General features: G+C 42.6%; 1 protein-coding gene across 6 annotated transcripts in view; it reads right to left on the minus strand.

Annotated features, from left to right (window-relative positions):
- Positions 1-18,714, minus strand: part of DZIP1 (DAZ interacting zinc finger protein 1) — a 54,049-nt gene that overhangs the window by 21,008 nt on the left and 14,327 nt on the right. For all 6 annotated transcript variants that reach the window (XM_079902741.1, XM_079902742.1, XM_079902743.1 and 3 more), the window contains 7 exons: positions 18,478-18,639; positions 14,847-14,984; positions 13,073-13,135; positions 5,247-5,387; positions 4,751-4,799; positions 3,205-3,261; positions 881-937 (listed from right to left, as the gene is read on the minus strand). In XM_079902741.1, coding sequence (XP_079758867.1) covers positions 881-937; positions 3,205-3,261; positions 4,751-4,799; positions 5,247-5,387; positions 13,073-13,135; positions 14,847-14,984; positions 18,478-18,639 — 667 coding nt within the window. The remainder of the gene's footprint in view (positions 1-880; positions 938-3,204; positions 3,262-4,750; positions 4,800-5,246; positions 5,388-13,072; positions 13,136-14,846; positions 14,985-18,477; positions 18,640-18,714) is intronic.

Raw genomic sequence — 18,714 nt, forward strand, 5'->3', positions numbered from 1 at the left:
ATAAACACTTCATGAGTCAGTCAGTGAGTAAAAACGATAATTACAAAAGGCCATGATATATGGACCAAAATATTTATGAAGACAAAAAAGTCCAACTCGACTGACCATGGATTTAAGTCCTAACTAACAGGCTAAAAAGAAAAGTGGAATGAAGTAATCATTAGATTCCAGAAGCATTTGTAGGTAAGACAGGAAAAAGGTGGTCCCCCTCCCATCCTAATTCATTTAATATACAGCAGACCTTAGGAAAACAATATATGAAAAAGATACTATAAAAACTGTTAGCACCTTAGCTGTATAAAAATAAAACATGTCTATAAATATTCACCCTGTCTACTGGATCATGTTAGTAACAATTACCAGTCTGTGGCCTGGGCCAAGAACTGGATCCTGGCGGCAGTTCCATCCAGTGGTTCCTACTTTTTTCTTTTGGTTTCCATCACATGTCTTTTCTAGTTTTTTTCCAACCAATCACTGAAACTGTTTGTTTAAAAGAGGTGACTTGCTGCCACATTGAAAGTTATAAAAACAGTCACATATGCCCTGTGGCATGTGCTGGTTGGCTGGTCTAGTAGAAAGTCATCCTCTTACCCAATACCTATGACTTTCCCCCAAATATCATAAATGATCCAAGTACTACCCAGAGCTAGAATCTGTACCTGTGAGCCCAGCAGTAGATACGTTTTATACTTTACGACTGGTGGGTATGATCAGTTCACAGTAACATTACATAGGAAGACTGCAGTTTCATTAACCGTTTTGCATTCACCAAAATGTTTTCTTTGCATAATTACCCCACACAGAAGCACTTTCAGTTAATAAGTTACCTAACTCAGGGTGGAAACTGTACATAAAACGCTGAGGCGTTGCTGAAACTTACCATGTGCCATTGTTAGACTTGACTTAGCATCCAAAGTCTGTGGGGCTGGGGCATTCACTGAAAAAGCATAAAAAGAAAAAGCTCACAGCGTTCTGTAATTATAGCGTCAGCACCTGAACATGATGACAACCAAATATTCGTCAAATTAGTCAAGATATATACAGACGATGAGGGACAAAAGACAAAGATATTACCGACTAACCTAAACCAATTTCTAAATAACAGCCTATTGAAATATAATTCACCCTCTTAAAGTATACAATTCAGTGGGTTTTAACATAGTCAAAGAGGCAAACTATTATACATAGGATGGATAAACAACAAGGTCGTACTGTATAGCACAGGGAACTAACTATATCCAATACCCTGTGATAATCCGTAATGGAAAAGAATATGAAAAATATTTATGTATAACTGAGTAACTTTGCTGTACAGCAGAAATTAAACACAACATTGTAAGTCAACTATACTTCAACTAAATTTAAAAAAATACAGTCACAGAGCTGTACAACCGTAACCACTACCTAATTCTTGAACATTCTCACCACATGTACACCTCCCAAAAATACCCGTATCTATTAGCCCCATCTCTCCCTCCCCCCGGCCCCTGGCAACCACTGATCTACTTTCTGTCTCTATGGATTTGCCTGTTCTGGTCCTTTCAGAGAAATGGAATCATACAATTAGATATGTGGTCCTCTGTAATCGGCTCCTTTAACTTAGCATCATGTTTTCAAGGTTCATCCATGTTGTAGCACGTGTCAGCATCAGCGTGTACTTTTATGGCCAAATAATGTTCCACTGTATGGACAGATAATGTTTTATTTATCTTTTCATTAGTTGATGGACATTTGGCTTGTTTCCACTTTTTAGCTGTTATGAATAATGCTGCTATGAATATTCATGTACAATAAACCAATTAAAAAGACTACCCCAATCACTGGGCTGGAAGACACCGTGAGAAGGCATTAATTCAGCCACAGCCTCCAGAGAGGAGTATACCTGATTCAAGTAAGACTGAACACCCTGTACTTCAAACTATCTCAGAAAATTAGATTCCACAGCCTCTCTTCCAATATTTGACAATTCCTATCTGAGGTTCCTCTCTCAACTATTTATTTATTTATCTATTAGTTTACTGACTCTTTCCCTAGCTTATTAGAATAGATCTTTAATTCTAATCCTATTCTAAAAAATACTGGCCACAAACTTCAGCTGCCCTATAGGCATACAATTTTGTCTTTACAATGGCTAGTGTGAAAGTGTTCAACTCCTAACTATGGGTAAACTGCTAACAGTTCTGGAAATATGGCCTTCAAACCCATTTACAACTTGCTAATCTAGATCCAGGTTTGGTAAACTACAGCCTGTGGGACATACCAGCCCCTACCTGTTTTTGTAAATAAAGTTTTATTGGAACACATTATTGTTCCAATATTGTGCTAAGTATAATTAAAGTATAAACAATAATAATTATTGAGTGTCTTTTAAATTTCCATACTTCTCTGAAATGCTTCCGTTCTCGCCTCAGCTCTACTCCTGGCACTTAAACTACCCTCTCCTCCTGAGCACCTCTCAACCTCTTCAGCTTCCAGAAGCAACATCAAGAGGCCTCAAGAAGCAGCTGAGCAGTTAAAACAATTAGCCCTTTCCGGTCAATTGTGCCAAATTCCCAAACATGCTCATCAATGTCCTTTCATCATCACAAGTCCTGGGCCTCGGTGCAGGCCCTCTCCCCCGTTATTCAGATCCTGTACACATGCTTTCTTGAATGGAAACAAAAATATTTCAACTATTTATTATTAAGAAAACAATCTGTCCATTTTGAACTGTACAGATTATGTCTTTTTGGATTCTGGCCAGATCCTGACAGCTCCGGAAGACAGCTGTGCTGAGCTGACTTCAAGTGAGTGACTGGTGGGACCATCGCGTCAAACCCTGCAGCACTGGGTCTCAGTGATGCCAAAATGTGGTGGCCACCACAGTCATGTGGTCACAGTGTTATGACCTTGGGAAATCCAAGAGTACAAACTGCAGCGATGCCGAAGAACTTTTAGTTGTTCCTTTATTAGGCGAATAAGGTTAACAGGTAAGGTAATGAGGTAATAGTAAGGTAACAGGTATGGCTAACCCAAATCACACGGATATTTACAGTATTGGGTTGTAGAACTAGGTCAAATCTGGGAACCAAAATAGATCATTATATAATCTCCAAACACACTGATGTTCAAAGACATGTCTCTAAAAATAGTAAGTAGAAGTGATGTATGGGTTTAGCACTTTAAAACTATCTTTAGAACCCTGAGCCTATTATAGAAACTTACTAGGTACAGTTGGGGTAGTCGGCTTAGATTCAAAAGTCTGCCAGGTTAAAGGATTCCCTGAAATAACACGAAAAAGTAAATTAATAACAAAAATCACAAGTTATGGGCTATATTTTGCTAGTGCATAGCCTAATATTTCCCCCCCAAAAAAGCAATGAAATTTACCAACATATAGCGAGTTACCAAAAAAAGATGTTTAACATACATCTTTTAAAGCTAACTTTTTTCTAAAATTATTTTTCAAATGTGTATGCTGTCTAAGTAATTATACAGTTATTCCTCACTACCTGAACTCTTACTATTCCAAGAGAAGTTATAGGGAACCACCACCCTTCCCAAACCTTTATCTCAAAACGAGGGAAACAAGTGTGCAGGTCAATGTACAGGCATACCTCATCTTATTGCACTTTATTGTATTTCGAAGATGCTGCATTTTTAACCAATTGAAGGTCTGTGGCAACCCTGCGTTGTCAGGTGATGGTTAGCATTTTTAGCAATACAGTATTTTTAAATTAAGGTATGTGCATTTTTTTAGACATAATGCTATTGTATGCTTAATAGACTACAGTATAGTATAAACATTAACTTTTATTATGCACTGGGAAACCAAAAAAATTTGTGTGACTCACTTTATTGTGATTATTGGCTTAATTGCAGTGGTCTGGAACTGAACCTGCAATATTTCCGAGATACGCCCGTATCTCCCATGGCCCCCAGAAACAGGGAGGAAACCCAGCTCATAACACCCATTATCAATCCCCAGTTGGCATCCCTCAAGTAAACAAAGATGCCTGAATAACCTGAGATGTACAGGAACCAAGACTGGGATCACTCGGAAGAAAACCGGGCAAAAGGCAAGCTTTACGCTGTATTGGGAGACCCTGCACTTCTGGCTCCCAGCCCCCCTTCTAGACTAGCTCTTGAATGACACGGAGATGGACGGCTGTCACTGCTACCATCAGTAGGTTGTATATCCCCCCACTATACTTAGAACAAACCCTTAACCCCAGCCTACCACAATGCAGAATCGTGCAGCAAGCCACTATAGCACTTTAGGATAATTAAGAGCTTAATATTAATAACGATAGCCAACACTCATGAGTGTTTAACAGGTGCTCTTTATACATGTTCTCCCATGTCATCCTTGTAACAAGCCTATGATGTAATTACTACTGATATTCCAGCTTTAGAGCTGAGGAAACCGGGGCAGAGACTCACAAAGCTACATAGTGCCAGAGACGGGAGTTGAACCCGGTCTGCCCCCAGACTCTGTACTTATAATCATAAGGCGTCTTACTGCACATCCATCCAGAGGTACACTTACTAAGCATGTATTATGTGCACGACGATACTCTGATAAAAAGGATACGAGACCATTCTACGACCGTTTAGGTATTTAAAATTCTTCAACTCTCTGGGTTGCGGTTAGCACAGCTTAGCACATCTTAGCATTCATGAACCATCGCGGCCCAACATTCTTCTGAAGTCCAGCACACGGTTAGGGAGGCCAGCCTTGCCTCCAGCGCTGGGATCCTGGTCCACTTACCTCTGGGTTCACTGACACTGTTTAATGGTTTACTGGTAAACTCTTTAATCTGCAAAGAAGAACGGTCTTTCAGTGATCCATGTTTGAACTAGACGGGGACGTACTGGATAATGGACAGACACTGTACTCAGTAAATGAACCTTTTCACTAAATCCTCCAAAGACACAGGACATGTGGACTTTAATGACATGGAGGCAAATGTTTTATAAAAGCAGCATTTGGATTCAGCTGCTTCTTTTGGTAAGGAATTACCAAAAGAGATTTTAGCTACCTTCACGTTTATTCTGAATTCTAACTGAATAAATCTGATTGCTCTACGGTATTTTAAAATACCTTTAAAAATTATTTTATTTACTTATACAAGCAACCACAGGGAAAAAAATATTCTATCTTCTTCATCTTATCCAACTTACAAGTGCTCTAAAATAAAAACACATGTTCTTAGATAAACTGCACTGTTTACATAAAAATGTTGCCAATATACACTCCAAAATACCTGTTGTCTCTGAGTGATGATCAGCTCCTTCTGCTCCTGGAGCCTCTGCCCTAGCTCTTCTATCCTTTTCTTGTAGAATACATTACTTGCATTTAGATCATCTATCATTGAGGTTCGAAGTTTCTCTATATGTGACAGGAGCTGGAAAAACCAATGAAGAAAGGCATTCATCTGCAAACTGCACGTAAATTTCTTCTTTTCACAGTTTGTATATACATGCCGTACCTTCTTGCTGGCCTATGTTATCTACACACTGAATAACCCTCTGATCATCGTGTATGAAGGCCCCGGCCATACAAGGGGCTTCATCTCTGTTCCCAGGGAGCTCATGGCCCAAGAAAGCCAACACTGATGATGTGAACAGCGGAGCAAACCTGAGCTGTTACATGAAATCACACAGGGATGAGCAAGGATAAGGATCAAGGCTTCTCCCTCAGAGCAGCTCCAACCCCAAGCAGTACTGTTCTCACACATCCACATGCATCATCCCAGCTGGAAAGTGCACTCCCTGGGCCGGAGAGCCCACCTGAATTATTTTATATGCCCAGCAACTAGCACGGTCTCTGGATCTTAGCAGGTTCTCAATAAATATTTACTGAGAAATGGGAGGTGGAGGGCGTTGGGGGTAGAGGAAAAGAGGAAGGGAGGGAGGGGGAGGGAGAGGGGGAAGGGAGGGAGGGAGGGAACAGAAGGAAGAGAAGCAGAGAACAGATCCAAAGATGCACAGATTCATCTTTTGAGACTTAACCTCAGGGAAGATCAAATACTGGACAAGAATTCAAGAAGAATTTGTTTTCAATAATTTAAGGAAACATTCTTAAAACAACTTCGGAAGTTGCTTAAACAGAAGAGAAAATACCCTTGGTAAATGGCACTAAGGACATTCCAAGCCTACGGCCTGAAAACAGAGACAGGGATGTGCAGGTCAAATAAAGGGGGGTAACTGTGTCTGAGAGAAGCACAGAGAGTGCCTGGAGCAGCATTTCCTAACTGGAGAGGTTTTTTTTAACAGACACTCAACACGTGTAGAGGCTGCGTTAAGCATTTCATCTTGTTGAATCCACACCACAGCCTCATGGATCCAAGTTTTGACCTCGTTGTTCAGATGGGGAAACTCAAGTCTAGAGAGGTAAGTAGCTGACCCAAACGCAGACAACTTGAGCGGGAAGAGCCCAGACTTGAACTTTCCTGTCTTCAAAGTCAACGCTTTCAAACTTAGTCTATGTCATGAAACGCATTAATGAATTGTACTTGCGGGCTTCCCTGGTGGTGCAGTGGTTGAGAATCCACCTGCCAATGCAGGGGACACGGGCTGGACCCCTGGTCCGGGAAGATCCCACATGCCATGGAGCAACTAAGCCCATGTGCCAAAACTACTGAGCTTGTGCTCTAGAGCCGGCGAGCCACAACTACTGAAGCCCGTGCGCCTAGACCCCATGCTCCGCAACAAGAGAAGCCACTGCAGTGAGAAGCCCAGGCACCACATTGAAGAGTAGCCCCCACTCAGCGCAACTAGAGAAAGCCCGCACGCAGTAACCAAGACCCAACACAGCCAAAAATAAATAAATTTAAATAAATTAAAAAAAAAAAGGGCTTCCCTGGTGGCGCAGTGGTTGAGAGTCCGCCTGCTGATGCATGGGACACAGGTTCGTGCCCCGGTCCGGGAGGATCCCACGTGCCGCGGAGCGGCTGGGCCCGTGAGCCATGGCCGCTGAGCCTGCGCGTCCGGAGCCTGTGCTCCGCAACGGGAGAGGCCACAGCACTGAGAGGCCCACGTACCGCAAATAAAAAAAAAAAGAGAGAGAAAGAAAGAAATCACCAAATCAAAATGTAACAAAAATGTACCTATCAGAATGGCCAAAATCCAGAGCTTGCCAATATCAAATGCTGACAAGGATGCGGAGCAGCAAGAACTCTCATCCGTTGCTGGTGGGAATGCAGAGCGCTACGGCCACGTGGAAGGCAGTCTGGCAGTTTCTTACAAAACTAAACATACTTTTACCAAACGATCCAGCAACTGTACTCCTTGGCATTTACCCAAAGGAGCCAAAAACCTATGTCCACACGAAAACTGCACACGGATGTCTATAGCAGCTTTATTCATAATTGCCAAAACCTGGAAGCAACCAAGGTGTCCTTCAGTAGGTGAAGAGATACATAAGCTGTGGTCCATACAAACAATGGAATGTTATTCAACATTATAAAGAAATGAGCTACCGAACCATGAAAAGACTTGGAGGAACCTTAAAGGCATACTGTTGAGTGAAAGAAGCCAATCTGAGAAGGCTACATACTGTATGATTCCAACTATATGACATTCTGAAAAAGGCAAAATTATGGAGACAGTAAAAAGAATCAGGGGTTGAGGGGAGGGAGGGAGGGATGAACAGGCAGAGCACAGAGGATTTTTAGGTCAGTGTCCTGTATGAGACCATAATGATGGCTGCATGTCACTATACATTTGTCAAAATCCATAGAATGTGCAACTCAAGAGGGAACCCTAATGTAAACTGTGGACTTTGGGGGATAATGACATGTCAGTGTAGGTTCATCAATTGTAACCAGTGTACCACTCCGGTGCAGAGTGTTGATAATGGCGAAGGCTGTGCATACAGGGTGGGCAGGGGGTATCTGGGAACGCTGTGTATTTTCTCCTCAACGTTGCTGTGAACGTAAAATTACTCTAAAAATAATTCACTTACATTGAACAGAAAAACCATAAAATAACAACAAAAAGTTAAAGCTCTCAATCCATACACTGCAGGGTCTTCCCTCTGAAGCGCTCTGCGCTCACATGAGGCCGGACAAACAATAGGTTGAACCAAGTTAAAAGGGTTTCCTGAGTAAGGACTACATACTTATATCCCAGTGGATGCTAAGAATCTCCCCCCAGGAGGACACTGTCAGGAACCTTCCCCACATTTTTACAGACTACTGGAAGAGTACCCCCAAAAGCAGTCTGGGAAATCTGGAGTTGGAAAACAGAAGGAAAAGCCAATAAAAATGTACAGGGCTCTGGGCGGAGGCTGAGAATCAGCAATATGGGGACTCACTGCAGGGCCCAAGCAGAAAGGGTACGTAAGAAAAACTAAGGGATGGCATCATTTTGATACTGGAATTGAGAATTGACCAGAAAATGTGATAGTCTAAGAAAGAGATAGCCAGAAACTATTTCAAAAGGCCTGTGGCCCTGGAGCTCATTTCTTGTGACCTTCTACCATTTCAAGTTTTCCACTTTTTCTCTACCAGCCACATTACTCCATCCTCCTCTCCTTCCACTGCGTGACCATTCTACAACCTCCCAAGCTCTAAGAGTCTTCTGTTGGGTGGAAAAGGGCATGCCATCATTTATCTGTGGTTCCCTTTGAACTCCTACCAATGTTATTTAAAAACAAAACCAAAAAAAGACTGCCAAGAATCTAGGTAAAGCAATAAAAAGTTGGCAAACGCAACTTCCCTTAAACAGAGAAATACAATATGTGCATTGTAGGAACAGGAGGCACCAATCATGTGGAATAATTAATAGTTTGGTCTCAGGCACAGATTACTAAACCTTATTGAACCTGCCTCTCTGTTAGGGTTTAAGAGAAATGAAGGAAGAAGCACGCAGCTTCTGAACAAGCAAAACCAACAGACAAGGGAGCAGCGTAGCCTGGCGGTGGCACAAAACCTCCACGCTCCCAGCACGTGGGGTGAGGGGCCTCACTCACAAGCAGGTCAGGCCTCTGCTTCCTCCAAACCACTGGCAGTCGGTCTTCCTCTCTATGACCACCCACAGTGGCCAAGTGTAAACCTCTACAACTTATACTGTACACTGTATTCCAGCCAGAAGGCGACTTACGTTCCCACAAGAGGCTTAAAGGAACGAGGACTAAAATCACCCCCAATTAAGAAGGAGGCCTGAATTCTGTCCCTAAACCCCAATGCTCTAAGAACACCCTGAAGAATAAAAATAGAACTTCAAACTGTAAGAGCCGTGGTTCAAACCATGGATCCAAAGCACAATCGTCGGGGGTTTGCTGGTGTTCTTACTGTTGTTTCCAAACTCTGCATGTCCCAGACTTACCTACTGAAGCAGGCCTTCAGCGGGGAGAGCTGGACACCTGTATTTTGGAAGAGCCTCGGGTCATTCTGAAGGATGTCCCTGGTTAGGAACTACTGCCTTACAGCATCTCGAAGGAAAGATTCAACATTCTTAGAGAAAAGCAACTCCTCTAAGTTGTCACTGGCCGTTCCCCTCCTCACCTGGCTAAGCGCCTAAAGCATGAAAGGTGAGTAAGGCAGCGAGGCAGAGGTTAAGAGGACCTGCTTCAAATATCACGTCACACCGACACACAGCTCTTTCCACCCTGGTCTTCTGAACTGTACAGTCAGCATCTCCCCATCCACACACAAAAAGCCTGTGTGATCCCCTTGGTGGCCACCTATCGACCTTCTGCATTCCTTCAGCAAATATTTAACAAGCACCAACCACGTTTTAGACACGTTATCGGATGCTGAGAATACAACGGAGGAGTAAACAGAGCCCTTCCCTCCCAGGGCTAGTGATCTGGTTGAAGAGACAGACAATAAACAAGTAAACAGAGTATTTAAAACAGTGCTGAGAGCCACACTTGTGAAGCGCTGAGGATAATAACGGGAGGGGACCACCTCCCTGGATGGAGTGGTCTTGGGGTGACTTCAGGTCTCTTGAAGGGGGAGAATGAAGGCAGGAGAGATGCTCTCCTACTGGCCTTGAAGACGTCACAGCCAGCCTGTGAACGGCGGAGCCGGGGGTCTCCCCCCCATGGCTAACCGTAAGGAACTGCACATCGCCAATCATCTGAACGGGCTTGGGAGGGGCCCCGGAGCCCCAGATGAGACCACACGCAGCTGACACCTTGAATGCAGCTTGTGAGACCCCGAGCAGACAACCCAGCCAAGCCGTGCCTGGACTCCTATCCCATGGAAACTGGGAGATAATAAATCTGTGGTAATTTGCTACACAACAGAGAAAACCAAATCAGAGGGGAAGGAGACAGCCACATAAAGAACAAGCGGAAACAGTATGGAGGGTCCTTAAAAAACTAAAAATAGAATTACCGTATGATCCAGCAATCCCACTACCGGGCATATACCCTGAGAAAACCATAATTCAAAAAGACACATGCACCCCAATGTTCATTGCAGCACTATTTACAATAGCCAGGTCATGGAAGCAACCTAAATGCCCATCAACAGATGAATGGATAAAGAAGATGTGGTACATATATACAATGGAATATTACTCAGCCATAAAAAGGAACGAAATTGGGTCATTTGTAGACACGTGGATGCATCTAGAGACTGTCATACAGAGTAAAGTAAGTCAGAAAGAGAAAAACAAATACTGTATATTAACGCATATATGTGGAACCTAAAAAAATGGTACAGATGAACCGGTTTGCAGGGCAGAAATTGAGACACAGATGTAAAGAATAAACGTATGGATACCAAGGGGGGAAAGAGGCAGGGGTGGTGGTGGTGTGATGAATTGGGTGATTGGGATTGACATGTATACACTGTTGTGTATAAAATTGATGATTAATAAGAATCTGCTGTATAAAAAAATTAAATTAAATTAAAAAAATTAAATTAAAAAAAATTAAATTAAAAAAAAAAAGTGGAAGGACCTCCCAGCAGCGAAAACAAATGTAAAAGGAGAAAAAGGCCTCACGTTCTACAAATTACCAGAAGGCCACCGTAGCTAAAGAGAGTCGGTTCAGAGAGAGGTTCAGGATGAGGCCACGGTGGTGGCCGACAGCCAGATTATTTCGGCTGCTCTGCAGAGAGCAGATTACACGAGCAAAAGGCTGGAATTGGGAAGCCAGTTACTGGGCCCTTTTGGAAATGGTGGGAGCTCAGTGGAGGATGGAAGGAACAGAAATGTCCAGAAGAACATGGATATGAGATACTCGGCAGGACCTGCCGATAGCCTGGAACTGGGGGCTGAGGGAGTGCATCTGAGCGGACTAGGGTACCATCAGCCAAAAGCAAGACACCTCTGGGGACAAATCCAAGAGCTTCACTTTAGACACGTTACATGTAAGAAGCAGTGGAGATGTCGAGTACAGAGCTGGCTACTTCGTCTGGAGCTCAGAAGGGAGGCTTAGACTGGAGAAAGAAACATGGGCGTTGTATCTACACACAGCCCAGACACTACTCCCCTTTAACAAGCTCTCTGTCCAATTCCTGGAGCACCAGAACTATGAGAAATACATTTCTGTTGTTCATAAGCCACCCAGTCTACGTTGTTTGCCCAAAAGGGGATACAAAGGGCTACAAAATACATACAATTTAAAGAGAAAAAATCAACAGATGTTTTCCTGTCTTAAAATCCCAAATAAATCTACTTTACATTTTTTACACTATTGTAAAAGCATTTTTTTTTTTTTTTTGCGGTACACGGGCCTCTCACTGTTGTAGCCTCTCCCGCTGCGGAGCACAGGCTCTGGGCACGCAGCCTCAGCGGCCATGGCTCACGGGCCCAGCCGCTCCGCAGCATGTGGGATCTTCCCGAACCGGGGCACGAACCCGTGTCCCCTGCATCGGCAGGCGGACTCTCAACCACTGCGCCACCAGGGAAGCCCTGTAAAAAGCATTTTAACACTTAAATTTCTGATGTACTCAGCGGAAAAGGAATAGGTGTTACAATTCATTTTTGTTTTCATTAAAATGACTTTAATGTGAACAATCCTTCTTTTTATTGGCAGACCTCAGAGATACTGTGTGTTCAGTTCCAGATCACAGCAGTAAAGCGAATCACGTGAATTTTTTGGTTTCCTAGTGCATACAAAAGTTATGTTTACACTACACTGTGGTCTATTAAGTGTGCAATAGCGTTATGTCTTAAAATAAACAATGTATATGTCTTAATTTAAAATACTTTATTGCAGGCTTCCCTGGTGGCTCAGTAGTTAAGAATCCACCTGCCAATGCAGGGGACACGGGTTTGAGCCCTGGTCCGGGAAGATCCCACACGTCACGGAGCAACGAAGCCCACGCACCACAACTACTGAGCCTACACTCTAGAGCCCGCGAGCCACAACTACTGAGCCTGTGTGCCACAACTACTGAAGCCCATGTGCCTAGAGCCGGTGCTCAACAAGAGAAGCCACCGCAACGAGAAGCCTGCACACCGCAACCAGAGAAAAGCCCACGCGCAGCAACAAAGACCCAACACAGCCAAAAATAAAATAAATAAAAATTAAAAACAAAAAACTTTATTGCTAAAAAATGCATCATCTGACAATGCAGGGTTGCCACAAACCTTCAATTTGTAAAAAACGCAATTATCTGCAAAGTGCAATAAAATAAGGTATGCCTGTATTCAAAACTTATTTAGACTGCCACTCTGTAATGTTTAAAAATTAGAACATGTATTCAACAATGGAGAAATGATTAAATAACTGATGATACAGCCATAATATCATCATGGAGCCATTAAAAAATCATGATTTTGAATAATATTTTAAAACACAGGAAACTGTTTATGATATATTAAATGAAAAATGTATAAAGTTATAGATATAAAGCAAAATTCAAAATCTGTGAGACATATTATATGCATGGGTTTCTATACTTATAGAAACGCAACATTTACAGCATAGGAAAAAGATTGAAAGAAATTATAACAAAGCAGTAACACTGGTTATCTATGGTATTGGAATGATGAGTAATTTTAATTTTTGTTATATATTTCTCCACAAATGTCTTAAGTGGATAAACATTACCTTTATTATAGAGAAAAGCAAATATTCTTTTCAGAAAGACCCACTTTTTATAGGTCGTTGGTTTCTTAATCTTACCCGGCTCTTCTCTTTCTTGTGTTCTTGATGAAGAGCCTGAACTCGAGCTGTCCACTTGCTTTCCTACAAAATTAGTAAAACAAGAGTAATTTAGTGTAACTGTAACAATGACATCTACTCAAAACGGAAGCTTCCTTTTTAGTGAGTACCTATGAAACCCAACCATCTATTTGGTAAAATTTTAGCAGGCATTTAAAAAAGTAAATAAATACAGTCAAAAATGTTTAAACACACTTGCACTTGGTTTTAATCTTATACTCTGAGGCAAGGTTCAGCAAACATTTTCTGTTAAGGGGCTAATAGGAAATATATTAGACTCTGGGGGCCAGATGACTCAGTCACTACTACTAGGTAGGAGAACAGTCATAAGTAATATGTAAATGAAGTCATAGATGGTACATAATAGTATGGCTGTGTTCCAATAAAACTTAATTTAAAAAAACAAGTGCTAGTTTGTTAACCTCAGAAGCTAAAAGGAAACATCAAGGTTTCTGGGTCCATAGGTTCTGAACTGATAGAGCTCACAGGAAGGAGACAAAAGAAATTTAGGTGGGACCTGAGGATTTCATAACTGGGTCCTTCAACTACTGAGACAGCAGCCTGCTGGGAGCAAATGCCAACAGTTCAGTTCAGGACCCAATTCCTGGTCCCCTACCGCATACCAGGCACCTCGCTGGGCAGCCGCTGGCAGGCTGGGAGAGAACTAAGAGACAGGCCCTGCTTGCCCTGCCCGGAAGAACAGTGGACATACAATGGAGGGTTCCCACATAATGTGCACGTGATCAGGTCCAGCTTGGAGGACTGTGGCAGTGCAATAACCCAGAACTCCTGGAGGACTCTCCAGAAGAGATGCCATCCCAGCTGAATAAGTGTCAGGGCCTGAAAACTGGAAGGTGCATAACAAAGAAAGCTGAAAAAGCAAAATCAGATTGCCTCGTCCTGGGAACCAGGAGCTCTTTGGGGCTACTGGGGCGTCAAGGTAAAGGCAAGAATGGTGGGAGATGGCAGGACCAGATGCCCAGGGACTCTGAATGCTGGTTAAGGGTCCTAGACTTTGTTCTGTGAAAGATGGGGAGCCACTGAAGGATTTTAGACAGGATGGTGACATGATCACCCTGGCTATAACACGAAAGGTAGATTGAGGGGAGAGAGGCAAGACAAGAAGCAGTGGCAGTAGTCCATGTTCAAAAACACATTTACCTTTTAAAATGACATAATATTGCTTTCTGAAAAAATCCTCAATCCATAAGCTTTAATCTCTATGTTTCCTGGCTAAAAAAAAAAAAAAAGTTCCCCTAAATCAGCGTGATCAAAATAGCCAGGACAAAGGCTGTCCTGATTACTGAGGTTCACTTCCAAATGATTGTAATTTATTTGATAAATGTAAAAGACCATCAGTTTGCCAAGGCGGCCATATATTTAAGCTCTAAAACGTCAGGGCTTCAATATGCCTTTCTATGCCTTTTGAAAGTGGGTCTACATCTGAAATATGAAAAATAACTACTAAGGTAATATGAACCAATGCAAATAGATATTAGTCAAGGAAAAACTAAACAACTTTGCCAACTGTTCTGTATCCACATCTATTAGTCAATCAGTAAGTATCGAATGAACACCTATTCTGAATTACACATGTGTTAGGAGATAAGGAGAAAAGAATCAGTCACCTTCATCGTCCCTGAAAGAGGCACTTTTTTGTAGATGGTGCTTACTGTAAATTACCTCACCAAGAAAGATCAGGTCTCTGCTGAAGTAGTCACCCACTTTTACATACCTGACTATCAAGAAGTTGCATCACGTTTTGGAAATCCTGGGGATGCTGAGGACGTTCTTCTTTAAGCTCATGCGCATCTTTTAATGTGCCTATGTTACACTTGATCTGCATATTGGACTTCTGGATTTCTGACAATTGCTACAAAATAAAATTCAGAATCACTGGTACAGATGTTCACACTTTTATACGACTGACACAGAGAACAAAATTGGGGAGCACCTGACTATCCTCTTGGACGTTCACCGGGCCTCTCCTGCTTCTCATTCCCAGTGGTTTTCCCGTTTCATTACCTCCAACAAAAGAACGTGCACTGGGAGAGAAAGGGAAAGGAAAACCTAAACTTTCTAATCTCAGATAATCGATCTTTAAAACTTTAATGGGCAGGCAACAGTGCCAGAAACAGAGGAACTGGGTGCAGCTGATTCTCAGGATGTGAGGAGGCCAGCATCTTCCAGGGACCACTAGGGACATAAGGTTTTAATGTTACCCTTTGCTTATAGGTTATTCCCAAAGTTACTGGCAGTAAATACCGTCAGAAGGTAATATGTTAACTTCAAACACAAAAGGATGGGGGAGCATTGTCCCCTACCGCTTAAGTCTGGGCTGCACAAGGTGACTTCCTTCCAAAGAGCACAGTATGGAATGGGGGGCAGTGGGGTGGGGAGAAACCTGACAAATACTACCTCAGCCAGGTGATCAAGGTCAACACCAACAGTCATAAACCATGTAGATGGTATGTACCCTTGAAATGACGTGATGAAAATTGTACTTTATCTCTGAGGACTTCTTCCCCAAAACCCATAAACCCTGTCTAACCATGAGAAGAATATCAGGTAAATTCCAACAGAGGGGCATCCTACAATATACCTGAAAAGTACACCTTAAAACTGTCAAGGTCATCAAAAACAAGTCTGAGCCTAGAGAAACAAGACAACTAAATGTACTTAGGTATCCTGGATAGGACCCTAGGGCAGAAAAAGGATGTTAGGTAAAAGCAAAAGAAATCTGAATAAAGTATGGACTTTAGTTAATACTAATGTACCAGTATTGGCTCATTAATTGTAACAAATGTATGATACTAATTTAAGATGTTAGTAATGTGGAAAACTGTGTACAGGGTTAGGAGAGGGGTACTTATATGGAACTTTCTGTACTATTTGCTCAGTAAACCTAAAACTATTCCAAAAAATAGTCTATTATTAATAATAATTTTTAAAACGCTCTATAGCCAAAGTGGGCAAACAACCCAAATGTCCATCGAATAACGGATCAATAAAATATGGTGTATCCATACAATGAAATATCATTCGGCAATTAAAAAAATATATTGATACATACTACAGTGTGGATGAATCTTGAAAACATTATACTAAGTGAAAAGAAGCCACTCACAAAAGATCACATTTTATATGATTTAATTTATATGAAATGTCCAGCACAGGCAGATGCATAGAGACAGAAAGTAGATCTGTGGTTGCCAGGGGTGGGAGGGAGTGCCAGTGGGTACAAGGCTTCTCCTTTGGGTGATGAAATGTTCTAAAATGACTGTGATGATGGTTGCATAACTCTGTGAACATAGTAAAAACCACTGAACTGTACAGTTTAAGTGGGTGAATTGTATGATATGTAAACATCTCAAAAAAGCCGTTTGAAGAAAATAGATGGGGCTTCTCTAGCGGTACAGTGGTTAAGAATCTGCCTGCCAATGCAGGGGACACGGGTTCGAGTCCTGGTCCGGGAAGATCCCACATGCCGCAGAGCAACTAAGCCTGTGCGCCATGACTACTGAGCCTGCGCTCTAGAGCCTGCGAGCCACAACTACTGAAGCCCGCGCGCCTAGAGCCCGTGCTCTGCAACACGAGAAGCCACCGCAATGAGAAGCCCGAGCACCACAACGAAGAGTAGCCCCTGCTCGCCGCAACTAGAAATAAATAAATAAATGTATTTATTAAAAAAAAATATATCTATATGAATGGTAAAAAAAGTCCTAGGTAGGGAAAAGTCCAATTCCACAATGATCCTGGGGGCAGGGATAACCATGCAGGGAATCTCAGGCAAAAGAGCCATACTGGCAGCTTTATCGCAAGGAAAAAAAAAGTGTGGCCTCGATGGAGAAGACATAAAAAGCCAGTCTTAAATTGGTTACTATCAGAATCCACTACTGCGGGTGATACGGCATCCCACTTTGAGAAGATGCCAAGGGTCTGAGTTCACCCCTACTCCAGTAACAGAAGCCCCTGGAGTAGGGGTGGTAGAAGAATTACTCCTGCCCACAGGTTCTGATGCTTAGAACCAGGCGAGGTGATAGGGGACAGTTGAACCCACAGGGAGTTGACTGAAGAAAGCCCTATAGAAAAGACACAATGAGCCACCCTAAGTTAATTTCCCCTCAACTTTTTATTTGCAAATTACAACTTAGGAAAAAGTTGAAAGAAGCGTATAATGAACACCCATTTCCCCTTCACCAGTTGTTAACCTCGGGCCACATTTGCTTTGTAACGACGTGACAGCGGCTGGCAAACTTTTTCTGTAAAGAGCCAGATAGTATTTGACTTTGGGAGACACGTAAGATCTTGGTCATAACCTCTCAACTCCACGGCTCCAGCACAAAAGCTCCACAGACAAAGTGTGGAGGAAAGAGTATGGCTGTGTTCCAAAAAACCTTCACTTGTGGACACTGAAAGGTGAACTTCATATAATTTTCACGTGTCGTGAAATATTTCTTCTTTTGACTTTTTTCAACCACTTAAAAGTGTAAAAAGCTCTCTTAGCTTGAGAGCCATACAAAATCAGGTGGTTTGTCAGGTCTGGGTCACAGGTCATAGTTTGCCCATCCCTGTGAGAGGGTTCAGGCCGTTTTAGAGAAGGATCTTAGCAGTATTCCAAAACTATCCCTCTATTTTAGTTTATAAACATGTTGGCCCCTAGAGGGAGCTCCAGACTCTTCCCTTGCCTCCTTTGCTTCACTGTGACCTCGGCTGCTCCCACGGGGAAGTGGAGGTTGCCTTTAGCGACATCCAGTTCACTCAAACCTGCTAGGACTGGGGTGAGGAAGGGGCCTGGCAAAGGCTCTCCCTCTGTCTTTCTGGGTCAGCTTCCTTCTCCCACATTGGCAATCTCTGTCAGTCTTTCTGGAAAGTTCCTTTGGAAAGCTCTAAAACTCAGGGAGGGAGTTATTGTTTGGGGCTATCTAAACCTAACCAGCTAAGAAAGAGGGACCTTCTTCTCTGATCCATCTAAAATGTACCAAGTGTCCTGCATGGGGTTTGGGGTCAAAGCTCCCACTCTCAAGGAAACGACTCTTCTGACTTGCTGTCTCTTCCGTATGCCTTGAGCTCCCAAGACTCTCAGGGAGGAGCGGTGTCTGGGCCACGGCACAACAAAGGAAATTCTGGATCCATGGGCCACATTGCCACTCTAATGCCACTTCTCAAGGCCACAACTCTAACATTGCTAGGAAGACTCCGAGGTTTAATACTTAGCTATTTTCAACGTTTTTTGTGGGTATTTTCGGGTGGAGCCATGTGGCTTGTGGGATCTTAGTTCCCCAACCAGTGATCAAACCTGTGCTCCCAGCATGGGAAGCTCAGAGTCCTAACCACTGGACCACCAGGGAACTCCCAATACTTACATATTCTAACGCTGAATTCTTAGAAGTTAGTTCTTTAAACTCCTTCATAAACATTTCCTTGACTTTTTCCATTTCATCAGCTAGTTTCTCCTTTTCTTCTTCTTTCCATCTATCAAATAACTTCAGAAATTCTTCCTCTTTTGTTTTCTGCATTTCATATTCCTGAAATTGATTTAATACATGGCTTTCAAAGCTCTGGTATGAAGCAAGTATGCAGAAATGTAACTAAATAGACAT

Source organism: Stenella coeruleoalba (assembly GCF_951394435.1).
Source record: "Stenella coeruleoalba genome assembly, chromosome: 18".
In the NCBI taxonomy this organism is placed as follows: Eukaryota; Metazoa; Chordata; class Mammalia; order Artiodactyla; family Delphinidae; genus Stenella; species Stenella coeruleoalba.